We start from the raw sequence: 18,853 nt of genomic DNA, 5'->3' as shown, positions 1-18,853 counted from the left end.
ACAAAAAAAAATATATATATATATACAACGCTCTTTCTATGAAAAGTGCAAATAAGAAACACACCATACATTTAAAATATTAAAGTGTACTAAAACTAAGGTATCTCCCCACCGTGTTATTATGGCGGTCACAAATCACAAAATGCATGATCATTCTTCCAATTATTACACTGTCAAGAGTGTATTTTTATTTAATTATATGAAAAAAAACTGAACAGTGGAAGAATAGAGAGTTCATTATTTCATTTCCTGTGAGGCCCCCTATTGGTACCTTAGGCTCATGGCTGATGAGTCTCTCTTCTGTTCCAATTGAAACGGCCAGTGTGTAAGATCTGGGGCCTCTATTTTCATAATAAGACAGACATGGAATATAATCTATATAACTATGTTTTCATGCATGTATAATCGCCTGAAAATAAGATTTTTTTTAATACTTCAAAATGATCCTTTTATATCTACAGTGGGTCCTCTTCCATGGAGGCTGCCATGTAGAAACACCATGTTTGTACTGTAGCCCACAGGAGACTAAATAGTGACTCTACACAAGGCCTTTTAAGTGTTGTTTCTCCTTTACACTAGGTAGGCGTGGGGGGTGTAAGGAGATTGCAATGCAGCAATTACACCACTAGATACTATTAAATCATACACACTGGACCTTTAATTCTTTCTCTTGGCAAAAAAAACCCCAAAACAAAATCTATATTTCTGTGAATAAATAATTTCTACACCTGAAGCTAATATTAGACTTCAGTAGCCTGAAACAGACAAATAAAGTCCAAAGCCAATCAGGCTTTCTTCGCTTTGCAAGAAGAACGTGTGAAAACAGAAAGAGACTATTTCATACAGAAAAGACTAACTTTGACACAGACACCAGCCAAATTTCAAAAACTGGTGAAGTTTGTGGTAAATAAATCAGCAAGTTCTACCCTACACTGGCTAACAAGTGTGAGATATGATAGAGATGGTTCATCTATATTACGTCTGTTCTCAGTCTTTGTCCTTGGTGGTAAATTCTGACCGTGAGCAAAACAAAGCAGTAAAATGGATCTGTAAACACGGTTATGATGAGCTGTCCTATGCAAAGCATCTGGATTTTAATGTACCACACTGTCCTCTTGTTCAGCATCTTTTTATGTACCACAAAGCTGTTGCTGTTAATACTTCCATTTGTTGAGCTTGTGTGTTACAAAACCACAGCAGAGACAATATATATTCATGTATATTTATTGGCATATATTAAAATTGTGTAGAAGTTGATGTCAGCTCTCTCAGCACTGTGCCCCCTGTCCCTCCTCTTCTGTCTGTTCAGATGTGTTTTTGTTGAGTGCATCTCTGAGCGCCATCAGTTCCTTTATCTTCACATAAAGCTCACAGTCTGGTGAGAAGAGGTTTCTCTGAAAGAGAGATAAGAAATCATCCTCAGACAATTCATCTGCATGTTTCTCTGCAACTGATAATCAGCTCTGTGCATATCATTGAAATTCTGTTTTTATGCAAAGTCACTCATACGGAGAGAGCCTAAACTAACATTTCAACTAATGTAATTAAAATAGTCAAACAAGCTTAAATATTTACCGTCCGGTGAAATGTACCATACCATGAAGCGGAATTAAAATGATTCTGGTGCAAAAAAAGCAGATAATATATAATAGATAATATATAAAAGGAGCTCAAGTGTACTCGAACCAACATCACCACATTCCTAGAGTTCAGCAATTAAGATGATGAGCATCAAAATGATGTCCAAAGCTATTTAATAAGTTGTAGTAAACCAGAATTATTATTTAAATTCAAACTGTTAAACCAATTAAAAGTACACACATAGAAAGACAGTAGTTGTAAATTATTTTTCACACACACACACATACACACACACACACACACACACACACTTGGCTTGAGTCCACTGTGAGTGAAGCCCACCTGCAGACAGAGACGCAGCAGACCTCCCTCCTCACCCTGCATCTCTAGTGACGTCAGGAACAGAGGCAGCGACTTCTCTGTAATTTTGTTTCCTACACAATCACACACACACGGATAACCATTTTAATTAAATCTTCAAAGGTCTTTACAAATTTTCATCATTTCTCCTGCGCTCAGCCCGAGGGAAGGAGCTGCTAATTAGCGACCAGCTTGTACAGAATAAATGGAAAGATGATGATTTCATTAATCTAACGTGACCTGTAAATAATAAACCTATTTATAACTTCCAGTGTATCTTTTTTTATATAAAAAAGTTAATATATGGAGAACATCTCTAAACGGAAAGTGAATAATTTAATTTAATATAAATTTGCAACAAAATTGATGTTCAGCATTAATGAAAATATTCCTGCTATCAAACATAAGCACGCTTGTGCTGGAAACACCTTGAGGTGAAAGGTTTCCTTATTTATTTATTTTCCTGTCAAGCTGAGATAAACACACCACAGTCACTAACCTTCCAGGTTGAGGGAGCTGAGAGTCGTGTTTCCAGGCAGAATAAGCTCACCGTCCCTGTACTGCACCAGTCGGTCCAGCAGGGGGTTCACTATCTCCACCGCCTCTACCTGCTGGTGGAGAGGGAGAGATTGTAAGGAAGTGCATGTCAGCTTATATTGAAATCAAATTCACCACTGAGAACAAAAACAAAAACAAACCTCATTCAGGGCAGTCGTTGGTTTATCCTGCAGAAAAAAAAACAAAGTCAAACTAAATTATAATAAGCTGCATACTGCACATATGGCAACCAGGCTCAGAAAGCATGTCTCCGGTACCTCCTGTGCTGTTAGTTTCTCTTTGCTCCCCTGCTTGCCGCCTTTACTCTGAGGCACCTTTATATCAGGAGCTATGGAAGATTTAAAACAGACAACAATGAAAAGAAAGCCACGGCTGCTGTCAGAGAGCAAGAACAGAGCAGAACAAGTGTTTATCTTTGACAAAAGCAGTTACATTTCTTGTTAGACTTTGGGTTCTCTTTGTTGGCAGCTGGTTTCTCTTCTTTTTTCGATGCTTCCTGCAAGTTAAAAGATCTCAAGATTACTTTACAAACCACAGATGCCACGGAAGTTTTTGAAGAACACCACAGCTTCACTTCATGTTACCTTCTTTTTGGCTTTGTTCTCCCCTTTGCTTGTGCTCAGTGAAGTGCTGCTGGGTACTGAGGGAAGTTGGCCAACAGACGACTGGTCAGAACTGACCCTCAAAGATGACTGAAAGATGACAGAGCGAATGAATCCAAAATGTGCTTAAATCTGAAGAGGACACATTCATGTTTAGGATTTGTATGCATTTTAAAATAGGGTGAGTATCAATGTTAGACATTGCTGCACTTACATCTTGTGTTCTTTCCAGGAGCAGCTTTCTCCTCTCTACGACTTCTTCATGGGTTAGAGCAAACTCGGCAAGTGTCTGAAAAATGGAAGTGGTTAAGGGGCGCAGGCTTATTAAATTACATAACACAACGCAATAAGCAGAATATAATTTAAAACAACTTAACGACTGATTTAAATGCATTATCTCCCAGGTTAGAGTCTTTCATGTAAATGGATACCGCAGCCAGATGACCAGCTCCCGAGTCTCCAATCTGATTGTTGGACAGCGAGAGAAAGAGCAAGGCACAATTGAACCGCAGGCCCTGAGAGACAAAACAGGATGAGGACAAGATCTCAGCGGTCATCAGGGGATCGTATAATATAGATTCACTTCTGGGTTATACCTTTGCGATATGCGCAGCACCTTCATCACCAATACAATTGAATGCCAGGTTGAGTGACAAGAGGTTCTTGTTGGCAGATCTGGTAGTTGAGAGAGCCGACCCAATTAGACGAGCGCCCTCATTCCCTATGCGATTGTTTCTCAGGGACAGGTGAGTGAGGCTGGACCAAAGAAACAACATGAGTCAGGCATGTTTGTGCTCCTGTTTGTGTGTAAATGTAAATCAATGTTTAATTGAGCCAGTTTGGTGACTCACATGCTGTCTTCAGAGAGAAGGAGGTGGTAGCTCCTCTCTGGAAGAGGGTTGCCCTCCAATGTCACAGCTCTAATGTAAAACAAAGAGGAGGGGGAGGATCAGTAACCCTTTGTGTTTGACTGATGTTGTCCAACATCCTGAGATAGACTTGCCTCTTCAACTCTACAACATTTTCTGACTCATATTTAGCTTCCCAGCCTCCAACACAGAAAAAATTAGAGCCACTGTAATGCCAGGAGCTACAAAACAAAGTGTGAATGACAGCCGAATCCACACACCTGAGGTTGGAACACAGTGATATTGTGTTCAAGAGGGAGATTAGCATTTGATCAGTGAGTCCTGCTTGCCAAAAGCTGCAACACAGTGGACAAGATTACACAAACAAACAAGAACAAAACAGCGACAGCTGTAACCCTGTAACAAGAGTGCGCCCTCCCCGTCAGCTCATTTACTCACTGAAGGCTCTGTAGCTTGCTCAAGGAGAGGAGCATCTTCTGTAGCACTCTGACAATCTGCTCATCTACCCTCCATCCTGCGTTTGTGAAAAACAGATTATGTTTCCAGCAGAAATACGGAACGTCATTAACTACAGCAAGGCATTGTTAGTTTCAGACTATTCAGGGTGTCAAAATGAGAATTTATAAAGAGGGGGAAAAAACACAATATGGTTTAAAACATTTGATCTCACCAGAAATTTTCAGGTTCTTGGCACTGAGGGGGTCTTCACTCTCCAGCTCCACTTGGAGGCACGCCTTAGGCCAGACAGATGAGTCATCTATCAGTGACTTGTTGTCATCTAAAGGTACAATTATGATAATTATAAGTTTATAAAAAAACAATTACTGCACATTCAAACTTCCTATATAATGATCTATACAGCACAGTAAAGAAAATCCTTAGATCTTCAGATTTTGTTTCATTCAGGTGTCTTTATGTTGTACAGTACCTACAAAACTATAGTCAGTACAGAAAAATATCAATGCTGGTTTATCTAACATCCACTTATATCTGTTTCAGTGAAGCCCTGCCATTGATAAATTAACTTATACACGATAAAACTAGATATTAGCGTGTCTGTCTGTCTGTCTGTCTGTCCCTTTGTCATTGCAAAGCTGTTCACATCTGGAGCAGCTCTTGTTTACCCGTGTCCTCTTCTTCAGTTTCAGTGGTGAGTGAGGCCGGTTGCTTGGTGCAGACAGCTGGGATATTCTTCATGTCCAGAAGAGCACAAAGCCCAGGGAAGTCAATCTCCACATTGCCCGAGCACTGATATTCATCTGTGGGAGAGTGTTTTTTTTTAAAAGTATTGATCATAAAACTCTGTCAGCAAAGACAGCCTGATAATGTTACTTACCAAAGTCCTGAGCAGGCAAGTTTTCAGTTGGAGTCTGTCCTGAAAACAACAGACAGGCCAAGAGTTTGAATCCACTGAGCATCTTCTCTTTACATCAACCGACTGGACAGTTCAAGTAGAAAAGTGAAAGTGAGTACATGTCGTGTCGTATTATAAATAGTGACTGAGAGCATTTCATCGCTGACATCTATTAAGATGCAATCCAGTCTTTTCCTGTTTCCCCGCCATCTGCACAGCATACGGACAGTTACAGTACATCTGCTGTGACAAGGATGTGAGGAAAGCCACTGAATGTGTGAATGAAACCAAACCACAAATAAAACTACTACTTATTACCAGAGTTGGAGTAGAGTACATTTACTATAGTATTTCTATTTTATGCTACTTTATTATTCTACTTCACTACATTTCATATTGTACTTTCTACTCTACTACAGTATAACTCTCTTAACTTTGATACCGTCAGGACATTTTGCTGCTCACACTTTTAAGTAAAATATGAATGCTGTATGAGTTTTACTCACAATGGAGTGCTTTTATGGTGTAATACTTTAGTTAGAGAAAGGGCAAGTGATACAAATAATAACAGAGTGCTACTTTTGCATCATTATTTTATTATTAAAAATCTAATAACAGTTTTAGAAGTGACAGCTTTAGGGAAGGGGCTAGCTGGCTAACACTGACGCCATCTGACCTGTGTTTTTCGCGCTCTCGTCCTCAGCACTCGCACTGTCTGCTTTGTCTTTGTTTTTCTTTCTCGTCATTGTCGTGTTGCGTCTTCAAGTCGAGGTAAAGCTCGTTAAATCACGTAAAATAAGCACGCTAACGCCGTTATGCTGTTTGCTCACTAAATGAACCCCACTGGGCGTCACTGGCGTTACCATAGTAACCAATTCTCAGGCCAACGTGAGCTTCTCGCGAGACTTGTGGCAAGGTACCTCCTTTGGCTCTTGGTATATTACAAAATGTTTTCATCTATCCTTTTTTTTAAAAAAGAAAATATTCAAGCACTTTGACTGGTATTTGTGTTACTACCAGTGCTGGGAACAGTGGCCTGCCATTTAACTCATTTAATATCCAACTGACGTGATATCGCGAGAGTTGATCATGAGCTGCCAAAACTAAGAAAATACAAATTTCCTGAATAACTTTTAATTTTAAATCCACGATGATGTTGACTCTGGTCTGAATGAGAATGTTTGCACCATCTGAAATCAAGTCAAATTATTTTCCCTGCTCAAACTTTCAACGGAGGAGAAATCACTTGCCTGCAATATGAAAAGATATGAATATAACTTGCTCCAACTCCCTTTAGTATTTTCACATAAATCCTCAAAAGGTGTTTGAGCTGCATTCATTGGGAGATTAATAGCTGCTGTGATAAATTATCCTCTCTGAAGTGCAGTCCATCTCCAGTTTTTTCCATCAATAGTAGTCCAAGTGAAAACTCTGCAGACCTCACTAAGATTTCACATCTTTTGATATTTCAAGCTACGTTTTCTGCTTTTTTCTTGAGGAATATTGAAAGCATAACAACGTCAGGTGTATTCACAATAATGTAGTGCTTTTTATTAAAAAAACAAACAAACAAAAAAAACAAATATAAAACAAAAAAGTAAAAACCAACAGCATTTTTCATGACTTAAGAATCATAATTACAAACTTTTAACGAGTGGAAGAAGTTTTTTTTGACAAACTGTACACATCACAAAATGTCCGCCAGTCTGCCATTTACAATGCTTGCATCTTATTTTGTGATTGTCTAAAAATAACTAAACGAATCACACAAAACACACAAATACAAGTACAAGCATCATACAATGACTGCTATCACAAAACGGAACCATTTCCTATTTGAAAGAAAAAACAAAAAATAAGAACATGATATCGGGCTGACAGCTTTACTTTTGCTTCTGTCACTGTTTAAAAATATCATAACATTTTTATGTTGGTTTGTTTTTTTAGTGTTCAACACTTTGCAGCAAAAAACAAGGAGCACTTTTCTCCTTAAAAGTAATATTATTAACAATATTCAGTGACAGAGGTGTCGTTGCTGAGTCACTGTCATGTCCCAATGCCTTCTGTGTCCGTTTGACATTCTTCTCACTCATGCAGTAAGTACATAGATGAATTTCATTTATAGGCAACGAAAACTCAGCTTAAGTTTTTATGTCATCGGGACAGTTAAGGTGAGATTTTATGGACATTAAAAAAATCATTTCCCTCCGAGCTTAAGTGTCTTCATTATAGTAATACAAACGGAAGAAATTATAATATTATCATTATTATAATAATCATAATACATTTAGGGCTGAGTCCTGTACAGTACAATAATAAACAAAATCCATTTTCAAGATATTGCTTTTGGAGACACTCCTCAATGTAAAGTGTGTATATTTACATAACTTGGCACTGTACAGCTTCCCGTTCCCTCTCTCTCCCTCCGTCAGTGTCTCATTCTCGTCACTTCTCTGTCAGTTAACCGCACTGGGACATTGCAAGCTGCCCCTTCTTAGCAGAGGCATATGGGGAAAAAAGGAAAGAAATCTCATCAAATATCACAATTTCTTTTTAAAACATTCTCCATGGCAACCAGGAACATAGTCTAAAGACAAAAAAGATCTTAAGTCCCCCTCCCCTTCCCAATATACAGTATACACCGCCCCACCCGTCTGACAGAATATAAGAAAATATGACCATCACGATACATTTCATGTTAAGTATTGTTTTCCATAGTTTTCTTAAAACTGTTAATTGCCATCGAGCCCTTAATTTTTTTTTTCCATTTTTTTTTTAAAAAGGTATATCTTCAAGAAATCTGGCAGAATACAGACACACAAGAAGTGCGTACGCACGCACACACTCGCACACGAAGGCAGTCGGAGAGCACGGCTGTGTAAGGCGTTACAGTTGAAGCCGGTGTTCCCCGCGCACGCCTGATTTAGTTAAGCTGGTGAATCATGTTACTTCAAAAAAGAGGGGCGAAGCTCAACTGCCTCACGAGAAAAATCAAAAATTTCAAATTAAAACCTCAACAAGACACTTCGACTGACAAAAGCGCACACTCAATCCTCCCCTGCCCTCCCTTTACTTTAAAAACAAACACACCCCAAGCCTCTTCTGTTCCTAAATGAGTTACTACAGTATAACAGGAAAAAGATAATAGACTTTTTAACTTGCTTTTTTTTGTTTTGTTTTCAGACTGCATCATCCAATACTGTGAGAGTGTTAGTGTGTTTTCATTATAGATACATTACACAGAGCTTCACAATATCCATGGTACCAAAAGTGCAGTTCACCACCCTCGCTCTCTCTTTCTAATGAGCAGCATCTGAGCATACTGCTCAACATACATTTCTCCTATGCCATTTTTCCCCCCTCCGCAGTCTCGGCGCAGCTCTTCTCTCGTCTGATATATTTTGTCATTGCAGCTAGGTCCCACCAGGGGGAACAATTCTCCAGCATTCACATCCCCGTTGACTGAAACAAACCATCCCTCCCTCCATCCATCCCTATTCAGTACCACTTGTTTAATTTCTGATGCTTGCTAGTGGAATTCATCTACCCATGTCTGTAACATTCAATGCATTTAAGCGCATGGGGTATTTCTCCTATGTTCATGTTTAAAAAAAAAAAAAAAAAAAAAAAAAAAGACAGGTTTTGCATCATACTACTTAAATAAGCAAGAAGTCTGGGTCAGCTCTCTCCTTGTACTCCTTGAGAACTCTTGAAAAGCTGAAATTGCGATGGAGTCAGCGCTTCCAAACCCCCTCCACCCTCTCAGAGTTGAGATGACAGTCTTGGAAGAGGTAAACTGGAAGAGGCCCAGAGGGACGCATTGTGGCCCTTAATGGTCGGACAACCGACAATGCTCGTTATCCCTTCTTGCTGTCTCTCCATTTTCTGCCGCTTGCTCACATAAAGTGAAAGGCAGGGTGCTTGACAGGCACGTAGCGACTTTATTTTCTGCCCACGAAATCGCCGAATCCGAGCGTCCGCCGCCGTAGCCGCCGCCCCGCGCCCTCCTCCAGGAGATAAGTGACATCTATGGCTGGTGGAAGAACGCAAAGGAGGGGGGAGGGAGGGGGATTAGGAGCTCGGGCAGAAACAGCTGACACACAGGGTGTTATATCAGGAAAACGGCAAAGGTAAAGGTAGGTGCAATAAAATGTAAAGGTAGGCAAAGGTGTCGTCTGTTACTGATCGAGCTTAAAAGTGCTCAAAAAGTTTGGAACTTCTTTTATGACAGCAAATCTGGGAGGGAGGAAGTGTCCAAAAATGTTTTTGTAGCTCTGAAACCGCCTATCAGTCTGCTCTAATCTATCTCATCACATCAGGTTTCGGCGTATTCCTTTATTCTTGTTTTCACCAGTAATCTACAAATAAAAGTCAAACTTCTCGTTCCTGCTTTGTCAGCAAATGCTTCCTCAGCACGTCCTGCAGCCGCTTTACGCTTGAACAGAGCACGGTCGTGCCTTTCTGAAGGATTTAACTGTGAAGCAGCTGCAGGACACGGCTGATAATAATCAAAATCTTTGAAAAGGGCCCAAACAAACGTCTTAGTCTGTATCCCAATACTTTCTGACTTCCCTCCCCAACCCTCACACACTCTTGGCACTCAGCCAACTGCTTCTTCCTGAAGATTTAAATCTTTTAAAAATAAAATGGCTCACAAATTTGGCATCATTAAAGAAAAGTTGCCTTAAACCGATGTTTACTGCGTTTTTTTTAGCTAACATTAGTCAAACGGGTAAATATGTTTGCCGGGGGACTATTTTCAGCAGTCATTAATACACTCTGGTGCTGGAGCTGAACGTACGTGCGATTGATCAAAATAGATGGTGTCTATGTTTATCCTGATTAAGGAACATGTCACAGACAGCAACTGTGTGGCTCGTTTATGTGATACAACAGAACAGAACCAGACTTTCCCTTTAAACAGAGATTCACTATGTATTGTCGCTGCTAAAAAATGGTCTATATTTAGACGCTCTTTAGTTCTGGTGTCAGCAGATAGAAGAAATCAAACACTGCACAGGAGAACGAGACTGCAGACCTGAAATCCGAGGTTCCAAACGGTTAGAAAAATGCTAAAAACAGTTTCAGATAAATGTCTAATAAACAGTTTATTGCACCAACTTTGAACTTTGCCACTTAGAAACCGTCTACAAACATGTTTAAATGAAGTGACCCTGATTTATCTGTTGACCTACCCCCCTGCTTTGTTCCCGGTCCCTCACCATTCTTGCTGGGCGTTCTGTGCAGCAGATCCAGCAGAATTTTGTTGAGTCGTTCCCTCTGGGCTTCCCTCCTGCCCAGCACCGGGTGGTGTAATGGCGAGGAGGCCGAAGACGACGGGAGTTCGAGCATCTCTCCTATCCTCTCTGTGGAATTCTCCTCCAGCTCCTTGCGCTCCTCAGTGTCCTGCCCTTCCTCTTCGTCCTCCTCCTCGTCTTCATCCTCGTCTCCCTCGCCGTCCCGTTCCACTCGTCTGGGCTTGGCTGGAAGAAGTTCCGGATCCTCCGGCGGCATGTCCATGTCGTCGTCCACTCCTCTACTGTCTTCGGCCTCAGGCGGGAAGTCATCGCCCCGGTCGCAGGAAGAGCCGTCGTCCTCGCAGACTCCGGCCCCTTTGGGTTGTTCGCTCTTCCAGGCAGAACGGCCCCCGTTCCTCTTGTAGTTGTCAGGAACGTAGTGAGGCTGCAAAAATGTCACAATCAGACCCGGTTCAAATAAAGTTTGCAAATACTTTTCATGGTTATATTTAGCTGACTTCGGTTCCAGATGTTTAGGGTTTGCAAATGGGAAATAATTATCAGAGTTTAGAAATCACAGAGAAGTTTTGGAAAGTCATCTTAATTTCAGTTTCTGTGATAGACATTTTACTGAACTAATGTAATGCAGCAAAAACATGAAGCTAAAAACTAAGAAAGAAAGCGCTGACAAGAAAACCTTTTTTTAGTTCACTTTGCTGCGTAAAAAAACTCCACTAAGTATTTAGCCTGCCAAGTCAGTCGACATTACATAATTGGCCACACAAATTGCCAACATTGTCAATCTCCTAAAACCAGCGACAAAACGCACGTGGACATTCACTGCAAACTATGTGGTTTGGCTCAGGAACAAAACGCAGGTGCGGTTTCTCTCATTTGTTTCTGGTTAGCTCCACCTTCACCTGTGATTGTGCTGCAGGCAGCCTAAACACTGTAAACAAGATGAGGTGCCGAGGCAAAATGCGCGCTGGGCTGTAACATTACCTCCTCTCTTAAAATATCTTTCAGCGTTAATAAATCAGTAATAGATCCTGCAGCGAGCAGCAGCCCCACCCTCTAAGGACACACACACACACACACACCCCCACTCTCACCGAGAAGTCTCTTTTGGGCGTGAGCCGCTTGGGGAAGTGGTTGAAGGCATATGGCTTGGTGCAGACCGGGTAACGGTTACGGTGGATCTTGTAGAACAGGTGAGCGGACTTGTCCAAGCGGTAATCACAGATGTACACGTCCTGCTCTTTTACATTCTTCGGCCGCCCTGTAGAAAAACATACACTTTGCATTAGCCGGGAGCTCCTGTAAATGAAGTTGTGATCAAATATTTGAAGAGCAAACGCCTCCAGATTTACACTGGTATGTTTTTGTTAAAGACTGTCGAGCTGAGCTGAGCCGTAAAGGGATTATTAACCTTAATTTATCAGTGCTGTGCTGTTTGATATTCATATTTATACACATTCACGCCTGGCAGCAGACAAGTACATCTACATTTTCTACAGTTCACTGAGCCTCACTCGGGAAACCTCAGCAGCGGTTGTTGAAAGACTTACTATTTCAATGGGGAAATAAAAGCATCAAAGCCACATGTGGGAGTTTGAATGTGTGTGTTTCCCCTCACCCTTGCAGTAAGTGTAGAGATCAAGGACACAGCAGGTTCCCACCACTGCCTCCAGGGGGATGATCTCGTAGAGCGGCATGCGGAATAACTCGTTCTGGTAGAAACGCCGTGATGGAGAATGATGTGTCTCGTGAGGACGGAAGTAGTGGTGGCCGAAGGCAAACCTCTCACCTCTTTGGAGTTTTGAGTGAATAAAGAAAAAGGTCAGAAAACAAAACAATGGAACGCAACCTGATGAGCACAATGATCTGCAGTGCATCATCTGATGAACTTACTTCTCATTCTTCCAGAGTTTCTCGATTCGGAAGATGTCGAGTTTGTCTCGGTTGATGTGAGACAAGAGACGGTAAGACTGTCTGACAGGCTGGCCCTCAGGTGTGCGTCTGCTGTCTCTCATCAGATACACACAGTCACCTGCACACAAGACACAAGACACTGACAGGTTACTTGTCTACAATGGTGACATTTTTCCAAGAAATTGACTGCTTGATACGAAAGTGACCTGACAGGTGCAGTACAACATGTCAGCAGAGTAACACTTCTTCTCCAGAGTTTCGGATCAAATTTTGGCACGTCAAAACAAGATCGCACAGCAAACTTTTCCACTCAGCCCTGATCGAGCCTGTTGTTTTTTTAAAACTTTGAAATAATACAATTCAGTTAAACTGACTTCACTCAGAAGTTAAAAAAAAAAGAGTCACTTTAAAAAGGTTCCCTGTGGAGTTTATAGCCTCTAGTAGCACTACGAAGCTTCACATGGGTGATGCGATCCAAAGTCCTGCCAATGGTTTCACACTGATCTACAGTTCGCTGAAATGTGCCAAGAAATGCAGCAATGTGCCACAAAGGAAGACAAGAAGACTGTAAGCTAGTAAATGTGGATGTTGTTCAATTTATACTTTTTAATACTTGTTTTATGAGGAAGGAAATGCGCTCAACACTCGTGTTAGACCTCAAGGAATCACATAATGAGTCTTTGTGGAAAACACTCAATATAAACATCATTTCTGTTTGTTTACATGAAAAATCCACAGGGCACTTTTAACACCAGAGTGTCTCTGCCTTCTCTGGCTGAATGTTTCAATACTGTTTCAGCTCGGATTACTCCCAACAAACCTGATTAGAGATTCAGAGGTGTGCTCCGTTGCACTGTCAACTACACCAATAGTGATGTTTGGTTGTCCTCCACCTGTACATCACTGCAGCAAGTTAAATTTAAACTGTTTTGGCACATACAAGATGCTGGTCGGGGCTTTTAATTGCTCTGTAGAAACGGGACCTTTCTGAGCATTTCTGTGCTCACGACTGCTGGTCTGTATTGTTCCTTTACCTTGATGTAGCAGCAGGTCATCTCTAAGGAGGCAGATGTAGTACACAGAACCAGCCTGGGCATAGCTAGGCTGAGGTATCATGGGAACTTCCTGTAACAACAATAACACATGCTGGTGAGATTAGATAAAAGAAGTTAAGCCCCAAAAGGGACTGTGGTAATATAAACCTGACTGTCCTAAGACAACAAATTAAGTTAAGTATTCATGGCTGACGTACCCTGTCTACAGCCCGAGGGTCACACTGCTCACACAGGTAGTGCTCCACCTCGGTCTCCAGCCGCATGCAGTCAAAGTGCTGCCACACCTGCAGTGATTAAAAACAATGAAAGGAAAGGGAAAAAAATGTGGATGTTGTTGAATCAGTGATTCCCCAGCTGGTACAGAGTGAGCCACTCTTTAAAAAAATAACAGCGATGTTCCGAGTCTGTGTTACTAGCAAAGACAAACACATTTATAACCAACGCGTTGATTCACAACTGTGGTAGTTTCAATCAATATTTGTAACCCTCCTTGTTTTCTTTGTCTAAAAATAACAAATATACACAGAGGACTGACTGCGTGCTCTCCTTTGGAAAATCTCCATGACAGAGTACGCCTTAGTTAGGTGATGTCTCGGGAGAAAGCGCTCACTAAAACAGGTGTGCATCTTTTTTTCTCTGCTAGATTTTCTTTGCAGTTATTTGTGTCGGACACTTTGCTTCTTACCATGCACTTCTCACACTGGATCATCAGGCCTTCGTCCTTGTACATTCCACAGATGCAACGGATGACATCGTCGTCCTTGTCATGGGACCCCGGTCCTCCTCCTCCGCCGTGGTGGTGGTGGCCGTGATCGCGCTCCAGTGAATCCGAGCTGTCGGCTTCGCTGGCCGTCTCGCCCACGATCTCATCAATCTGGACAGCGGCTTCGTGACGAGCGCTGTAGTAGGCTTTCCGCAGCCGACACACGTCCCTGCCCACCGATGACTTCCTGCCGTAATATTTCTGGTGAGGAAACAAGAGCCGTTGTAAACCAAGCAGCTTTATTTATTTACCTTTTGATAAAAACAATAAATTTACAGGAAACGATCTTAGTGAATCGGTTACCGCCAGCCTGTCCTGATGCATGGCACAAGGACAACAAGACGTCCCAAACAGGACAATAAAGACATGACATAAATCTTACATAAAAGGCAGAAGAATGCACACTTGACTCCTGAATTATGCCCTCATCATTCAGTCACTCAGACAAGACTCTGCCTTCAGGTTTACGGGCAATTTCCTACAGAAGAAAGGCCACTGCCACAGAAAGATGCACTTAAAACTGACTTTGCTGCTGTACGGATAATGCTACAGCTCACAGCTCTGTATTTAACCAGAAACCACATTCCCCTCACGTTTTTTTTCAGTCTGGCAAAAAGGGTCTTGGGACTAGAGGGTGAATCTAATTTAGACGTCCACTTCAAACTTCTTTGACTGGAATAGTAAGCTCCTCTGAGAGGCTTCAAGTGGCACTTGTTTAAACTGCTAAGCTATACAGATGTAAATCAAAAGGGCCTGCAACGTGTGCACAGAGGATCAGCAGTCATGGTGTGATATCCCATTCGGGAGGTGTTTGTGTGAGAGTCAGGAAGAAAGACCGTGGGAGGAAGAATGCATTAAGAGCTGCGGTGTAACAATGTAAATTATCATTTTTATGAGGCTTTCTGATATTGATTGGGCTCTAAGAATCTGGGATTAAGTTTCAGAGACTCACAAGTGTTATTAAATGATAACGACTGGATACTACAGCAGCCCTTCAAAACCACATGTGACTTTCTTGACAGTGGGTTTATCCTTCGGCACCAGCTAATAGGGCATTTCCACCAAAGAAACTTTCCCCAGGGGACCCGAGAAGATCTCACGATCTAAACGTGTGTTTTGACCAAAGGAAGCAAGGACTACATTTATGTCCTGTGCGACAAGTGTAAAAAACTCCCTTGCCCTGGGGAAAGTACTTTCAGATGCTTCAGAAACTAACAGGGTGATGCTTGCCAGGCTAAATATTGCTAACTGATCAAACAGAAAGTGACAAGAAGCAGTGGTTGAGAGAGCTAGCAAGTGAATGTGGGAGAGGAGCAGTAATCCGTCACTAAACTGAAGTAAAAGGGAGTTTAGATCCAGAGTTCAGGGTGTTCCCTTGTTCCTGAAACTTTACGGCCACAACAAGCTGAAATTGTTGTGTGCTGGAACTAGACGGCAGTAACTGCAAACACACACAAACACTCTTATTGTAAATAACGGGATCATTAATGCAACGCAACTAATGGGACACCTTCCTACCTCAGCATTGCGAAACACCTTGAGCATGTCGGTGTCGAAAGCTTCAACGGTCTTGTAGTGGCCGGTGAGGATTTGCTTCTCGATGGTGCTCAGGTCCAGAGGGTCAGACACCTTCTCATAGTACTGGCTGTTTCTGTTGGCACACAAAAGAAAGCAAGGTTAGTTAGGTCAGTTATTTTAAAGCTGTGACTCTGCAGATCTTAAAGGCCTCCCAGTGGAAACACGTCTCTGACTTTGACAGCGTTAGTAGCCAGACCTAATGAGCTGTTATTGTTTTGACACAAAGTGATTACTATCAATACTGGACTACAACTGGAGCTGTCACGGCTCAACTGTGGCACAAGATAAAACTGTTACACTATGTGGGTGCTGTACACCGATGGATGAGATAACAGTAACATTGCTGTCTGGAAAACAGTAAAACATTATGAATGAAGCGGACAAAATGCGGGTTTACTCTTGTATGCGCTCTCACCTCTTTCTGGATGGGAGATTAACCAGCGGAGCAGCAAGCGTCTGACCAGCTGAGTCTGAGGAAAGACAAAAAAAGTAACATTCCTGTCATCATTTTTCAATCATGGTGCCTTATCATTCACTGAATATTAGATATAAGCATAGAGGCACTGACAGATGTGTTTTAAAGGCCTGATCAGATCTCAGATCAGGCTAGAGGTCACACTAATGAGAAGATTTAATAGCAAAGCACAATAGTAGCTCTCCCACATTGACACTGACCCTTATAGCTGGTGATCATGTCACAGATCTCCTTGAAGATGTGCGCGAGGCGAGCAGTGCGTGTGACTTCGGTGTTTTCCTCGGCGGCGGCAAGTCTCCGAGTGCGAACCGACCGCGACGTCTGCAGGGCCGAGAACTGCGTCAGGAACACATCTGGAAACAGGGCACGAGCATTATGCAACAGGTTTTTTTTTTTTTTACACCTCGTTTCAGATCACTTCGATTCCAGTTAAAAGTTGTTTACAGCTAGAAAAAGAAATTCACAGAAGTGTTGCCACTTTGAGGAACTACTAGCAGCGCTGGCTTGAGCTACAGGCGTGGGGGTGTGTGACAAAGTGTGTGCAGTGTTTGCTTGGAAACAATAACAGTAGCTGCTAAAGAAGTTAGCGCAGATGTTGCAAGAGTCAGATATATTACAACTGGAGAGTTATTCACTGAAGGAAGAGAACAGCACTGAAAGTTTTCTTCTTCGGGCAGGTTTGATGATTGGTTGATCTGGTTGAAGTTCGCCCATGATAGACAGATGATTTACTTTACAGATGTTTGTTACATAGAACCAAAAACAGTTTTTTTTTTTCACAACTCAATTTTCCACCACCTTCTCTTCGCACTTCGAAGCATGTGCGCTCACCTGACTTAATGTTGCCGTCGTCTCGGATGACTCCTCCCCAGCGCGTATATATGGACAGGCTGCTGGCGTCCCTCTCTCTCTCACCCTCCCTCTTCAGCAGCTCCTGTTTCTCCCTCATCTTCTCCCAGTTCCTCAGAAGAAACACTCGGTGCTTCAGGACAAAGTTCCTGATGATCGACGGAGAGAGGACAGGAGTGTGAAGACATATTTAACGTGTCAAATGTACTTGTGCTCTCTGATGGAATCCTAAATACTACCACATCATACTGTAAATTAATGAACTGAAAGCTAAATTTGCATTCATTTCATTTATTTCTGAAATACTTCAACAAGTCGTGGTTTGTATAAAAATGTCTGATTAGGAATGAAGAAGTGTGCATTTTTTCCTCTAAATACACAGAACAAACAGCAGCAGAACAAACTTCCCTTCAGACAGACGTGTGAAAACTTGACCATGTTTCACGCTTTCTAAAAATGCAATCTGATATTGGCTAACAGATGTGGGAATGTGACTGTTACATTATACTCCGCATCATAATCAGTGTAACGAGTTCCAGTATAGAGTGTGATCATGATGGTGTGTGTCAAACATCTCAAGTTCTGTTTTTCCTTGCTTGTGACCATTTGTTTGTGTGTGTGTGTGTGTGTGTGTGTGTGTGTGTGTGTGTGAGTGTGTGTTTACCTCTCTCTGTTGGACATGGGCTTCATGAGATGAGGATAAAACTTGTTGCTGTCACTCGACTCTTCCTCCTGAGAATGAACAAAGTTGTTTAAAGCGTGATATCTCAGTGGAAAACGCTGCTCGGGCTCATGAACATATGTGCTCCTGTTTTCATTGCTGACGTTGCTAAAAGCCCATATTTAACATGTGCCACGATATACTGTAAATTTTAGGTCATACCATTCAGCCCTAATTCAAAACTCCGCCCTTTAAGGTACTCTGAGTTACTTTTTTAGACACCTTGTGGCCCACTAAGTGTACCTCTGAGACACAGACACATTCGTGCCCTACATAGAGACTGCAACTGATATTTCATAAGACACCGCCATGCAATAGCTTCAGCTAGATTACAATAGCTCATAATTTCACCTCAAAGATAATCCTAAAGAAAATATAAAACAAATAAATCATCTTAATAAAGAAGGGCTTCACTGAACTGATAGCAACACATTAGTACATTAGTATTTATATGTGCATTCATCACTTACTCGTTTCTTGAGCTGATGTTTGGACTTCCTCTTCTCCTTGAGTCGACCCAGCCGCCGAGTCCCTCCTGTCTTCCCAGGCAGTCCGTTAATACGCTGGCTCTTCCCTCCAATGATGCCCCGGCAGCTCTCTGAACCACACTTACACACTTGCTGTAGAGGAGAGGAAAAGAAAATGAGATAAGGCTCTTACAAAAGGGAAACAGCATGAACATGAAATATCCAAAGTGTGATTCAAGGAAAAAGATGAATGCCGGTGCTTCACCTGCTCTTCTGTATTGAAGGAATGGAAGTTGTAGTCGTACGTGAGCTCAGTGCCGCTGGTGATGTCCTTGAGTGCAAACAGACCTATTCTGTACACCCCATTCACCGACCTACAAGGGAAAAGTCACAGGGAGGGCGAGTGAGGGGGAGGAACGCTCACATGACAAACTTTACATTGAATTTTAAAG

The 18,853-nt window shown here is 41.9% G+C and overlaps 2 protein-coding genes across 7 annotated transcripts in view; both read right to left on the bottom strand.

Annotated features, from left to right (window-relative positions):
• Positions 1–1,199: 1,199 nt before the first annotated feature.
• Positions 1,200–6,207, bottom strand: lrrc71 (leucine rich repeat containing 71). 3 transcript variants are annotated; one of them, XM_019264214.2, is made up of 17 exons: positions 6,001–6,207; positions 5,307–5,345; positions 5,095–5,229; positions 4,641–4,748; positions 4,409–4,484; positions 4,231–4,305; positions 3,953–4,021; positions 3,698–3,857; positions 3,533–3,616; positions 3,316–3,390; positions 3,084–3,191; positions 2,932–2,995; positions 2,757–2,827; positions 2,640–2,666; positions 2,441–2,549; positions 1,924–2,015; positions 1,200–1,394 (listed from the first exon to the last, which is right to left on the bottom strand). In XM_019264214.2, the coding sequence occupies exons 1-17, from the start codon at positions 6,068–6,070 to the stop codon at positions 1,269–1,271; spliced, it is 1,488 nt and encodes a 495-aa protein (XP_019119759.1). In that variant the 5' UTR covers positions 6,071–6,207; the 3' UTR covers positions 1,200–1,268. The 3 variants fall into 3 exon arrangements, with proteins under 3 accessions (XP_019119759.1, XP_019119760.1, XP_010741822.2); XM_019264215.2 differs by having other exon boundaries at positions 2,441–2,552; positions 5,307–5,408; positions 6,001–6,206; XM_010743520.3 differs by having other exon boundaries at positions 2,441–2,552; positions 6,001–6,206.
• Positions 6,208–6,856: 649 nt separating this feature from the next.
• Positions 6,857–18,853, bottom strand: part of ash1l (ash1 (absent, small, or homeotic)-like (Drosophila)) — a 29,963-nt gene continuing 17,966 nt past the window's right edge. For 3 of the 4 annotated variants that reach the window (XM_019264251.2, XM_010743527.3, XM_027287285.1), the window contains exons 13-27: positions 18,667–18,775; positions 18,405–18,554; positions 17,878–17,945; positions 17,196–17,362; positions 16,565–16,717; positions 16,305–16,359; positions 15,830–15,962; positions 14,234–14,512; positions 13,746–13,832; positions 13,528–13,618; positions 12,473–12,611; positions 12,198–12,370; positions 11,674–11,840; positions 10,520–11,006; positions 6,857–9,357 (exon numbers count right to left, since the gene is read on the bottom strand). In XM_019264251.2, the coding sequence (XP_019119796.2) occupies positions 9,266–9,357; positions 10,520–11,006; positions 11,674–11,840; positions 12,198–12,370; positions 12,473–12,611; positions 13,528–13,618; positions 13,746–13,832; positions 14,234–14,512; positions 15,830–15,962; positions 16,305–16,359; positions 16,565–16,717; positions 17,196–17,362; positions 17,878–17,945; positions 18,405–18,554; positions 18,667–18,775 (2,350 nt within the window). In that variant the 3' untranslated portion in view covers positions 6,857–9,265. The remainder of the gene's footprint in view (positions 9,358–10,519; positions 11,007–11,673; positions 11,841–12,197; positions 12,371–12,472; positions 12,612–13,527; positions 13,619–13,745; positions 13,833–14,233; positions 14,513–15,829; positions 15,963–16,304; positions 16,360–16,564; positions 16,718–17,195; positions 17,363–17,877; positions 17,946–18,404; positions 18,555–18,666; positions 18,776–18,853) is intronic. The other variant, XM_019264252.2, reaches the window with a different exon arrangement.

The sequence above is a fragment of the Larimichthys crocea genome, chromosome XIII (genome assembly GCF_000972845.2).
Source record: "Larimichthys crocea isolate SSNF chromosome XIII, L_crocea_2.0, whole genome shotgun sequence".
NCBI classification, from domain to species: Eukaryota; Metazoa; Chordata; class Actinopteri; family Sciaenidae; genus Larimichthys; species Larimichthys crocea.
The sequence above is the reverse complement of the archived record's forward strand: the minus strand, read 5'-3'. Positions and strand labels throughout refer to the sequence as shown.

Coding starts and splice junctions, on each gene's coding strand:
- lrrc71 (XM_010743520.3), bottom strand. CDS start 6,070: ATGACGAGAAAGAAAAACAAAGACAAAGCAGACAGTGCGAGTGCTGAG. Junction 4,022..4,230: donor TCACTGTGTTCCAACCTCAG/GTGTGTGGATTC, acceptor GTTTTACATTAG/AGCTGTGACATTGGAGGGCA. Junction 3,192..3,315: donor TCCTGGAAAGAACACAAGAT/GTAAGTGCAGCA, acceptor GTCATCTTTCAG/TCATCTTTGAGGGTCAGTTC.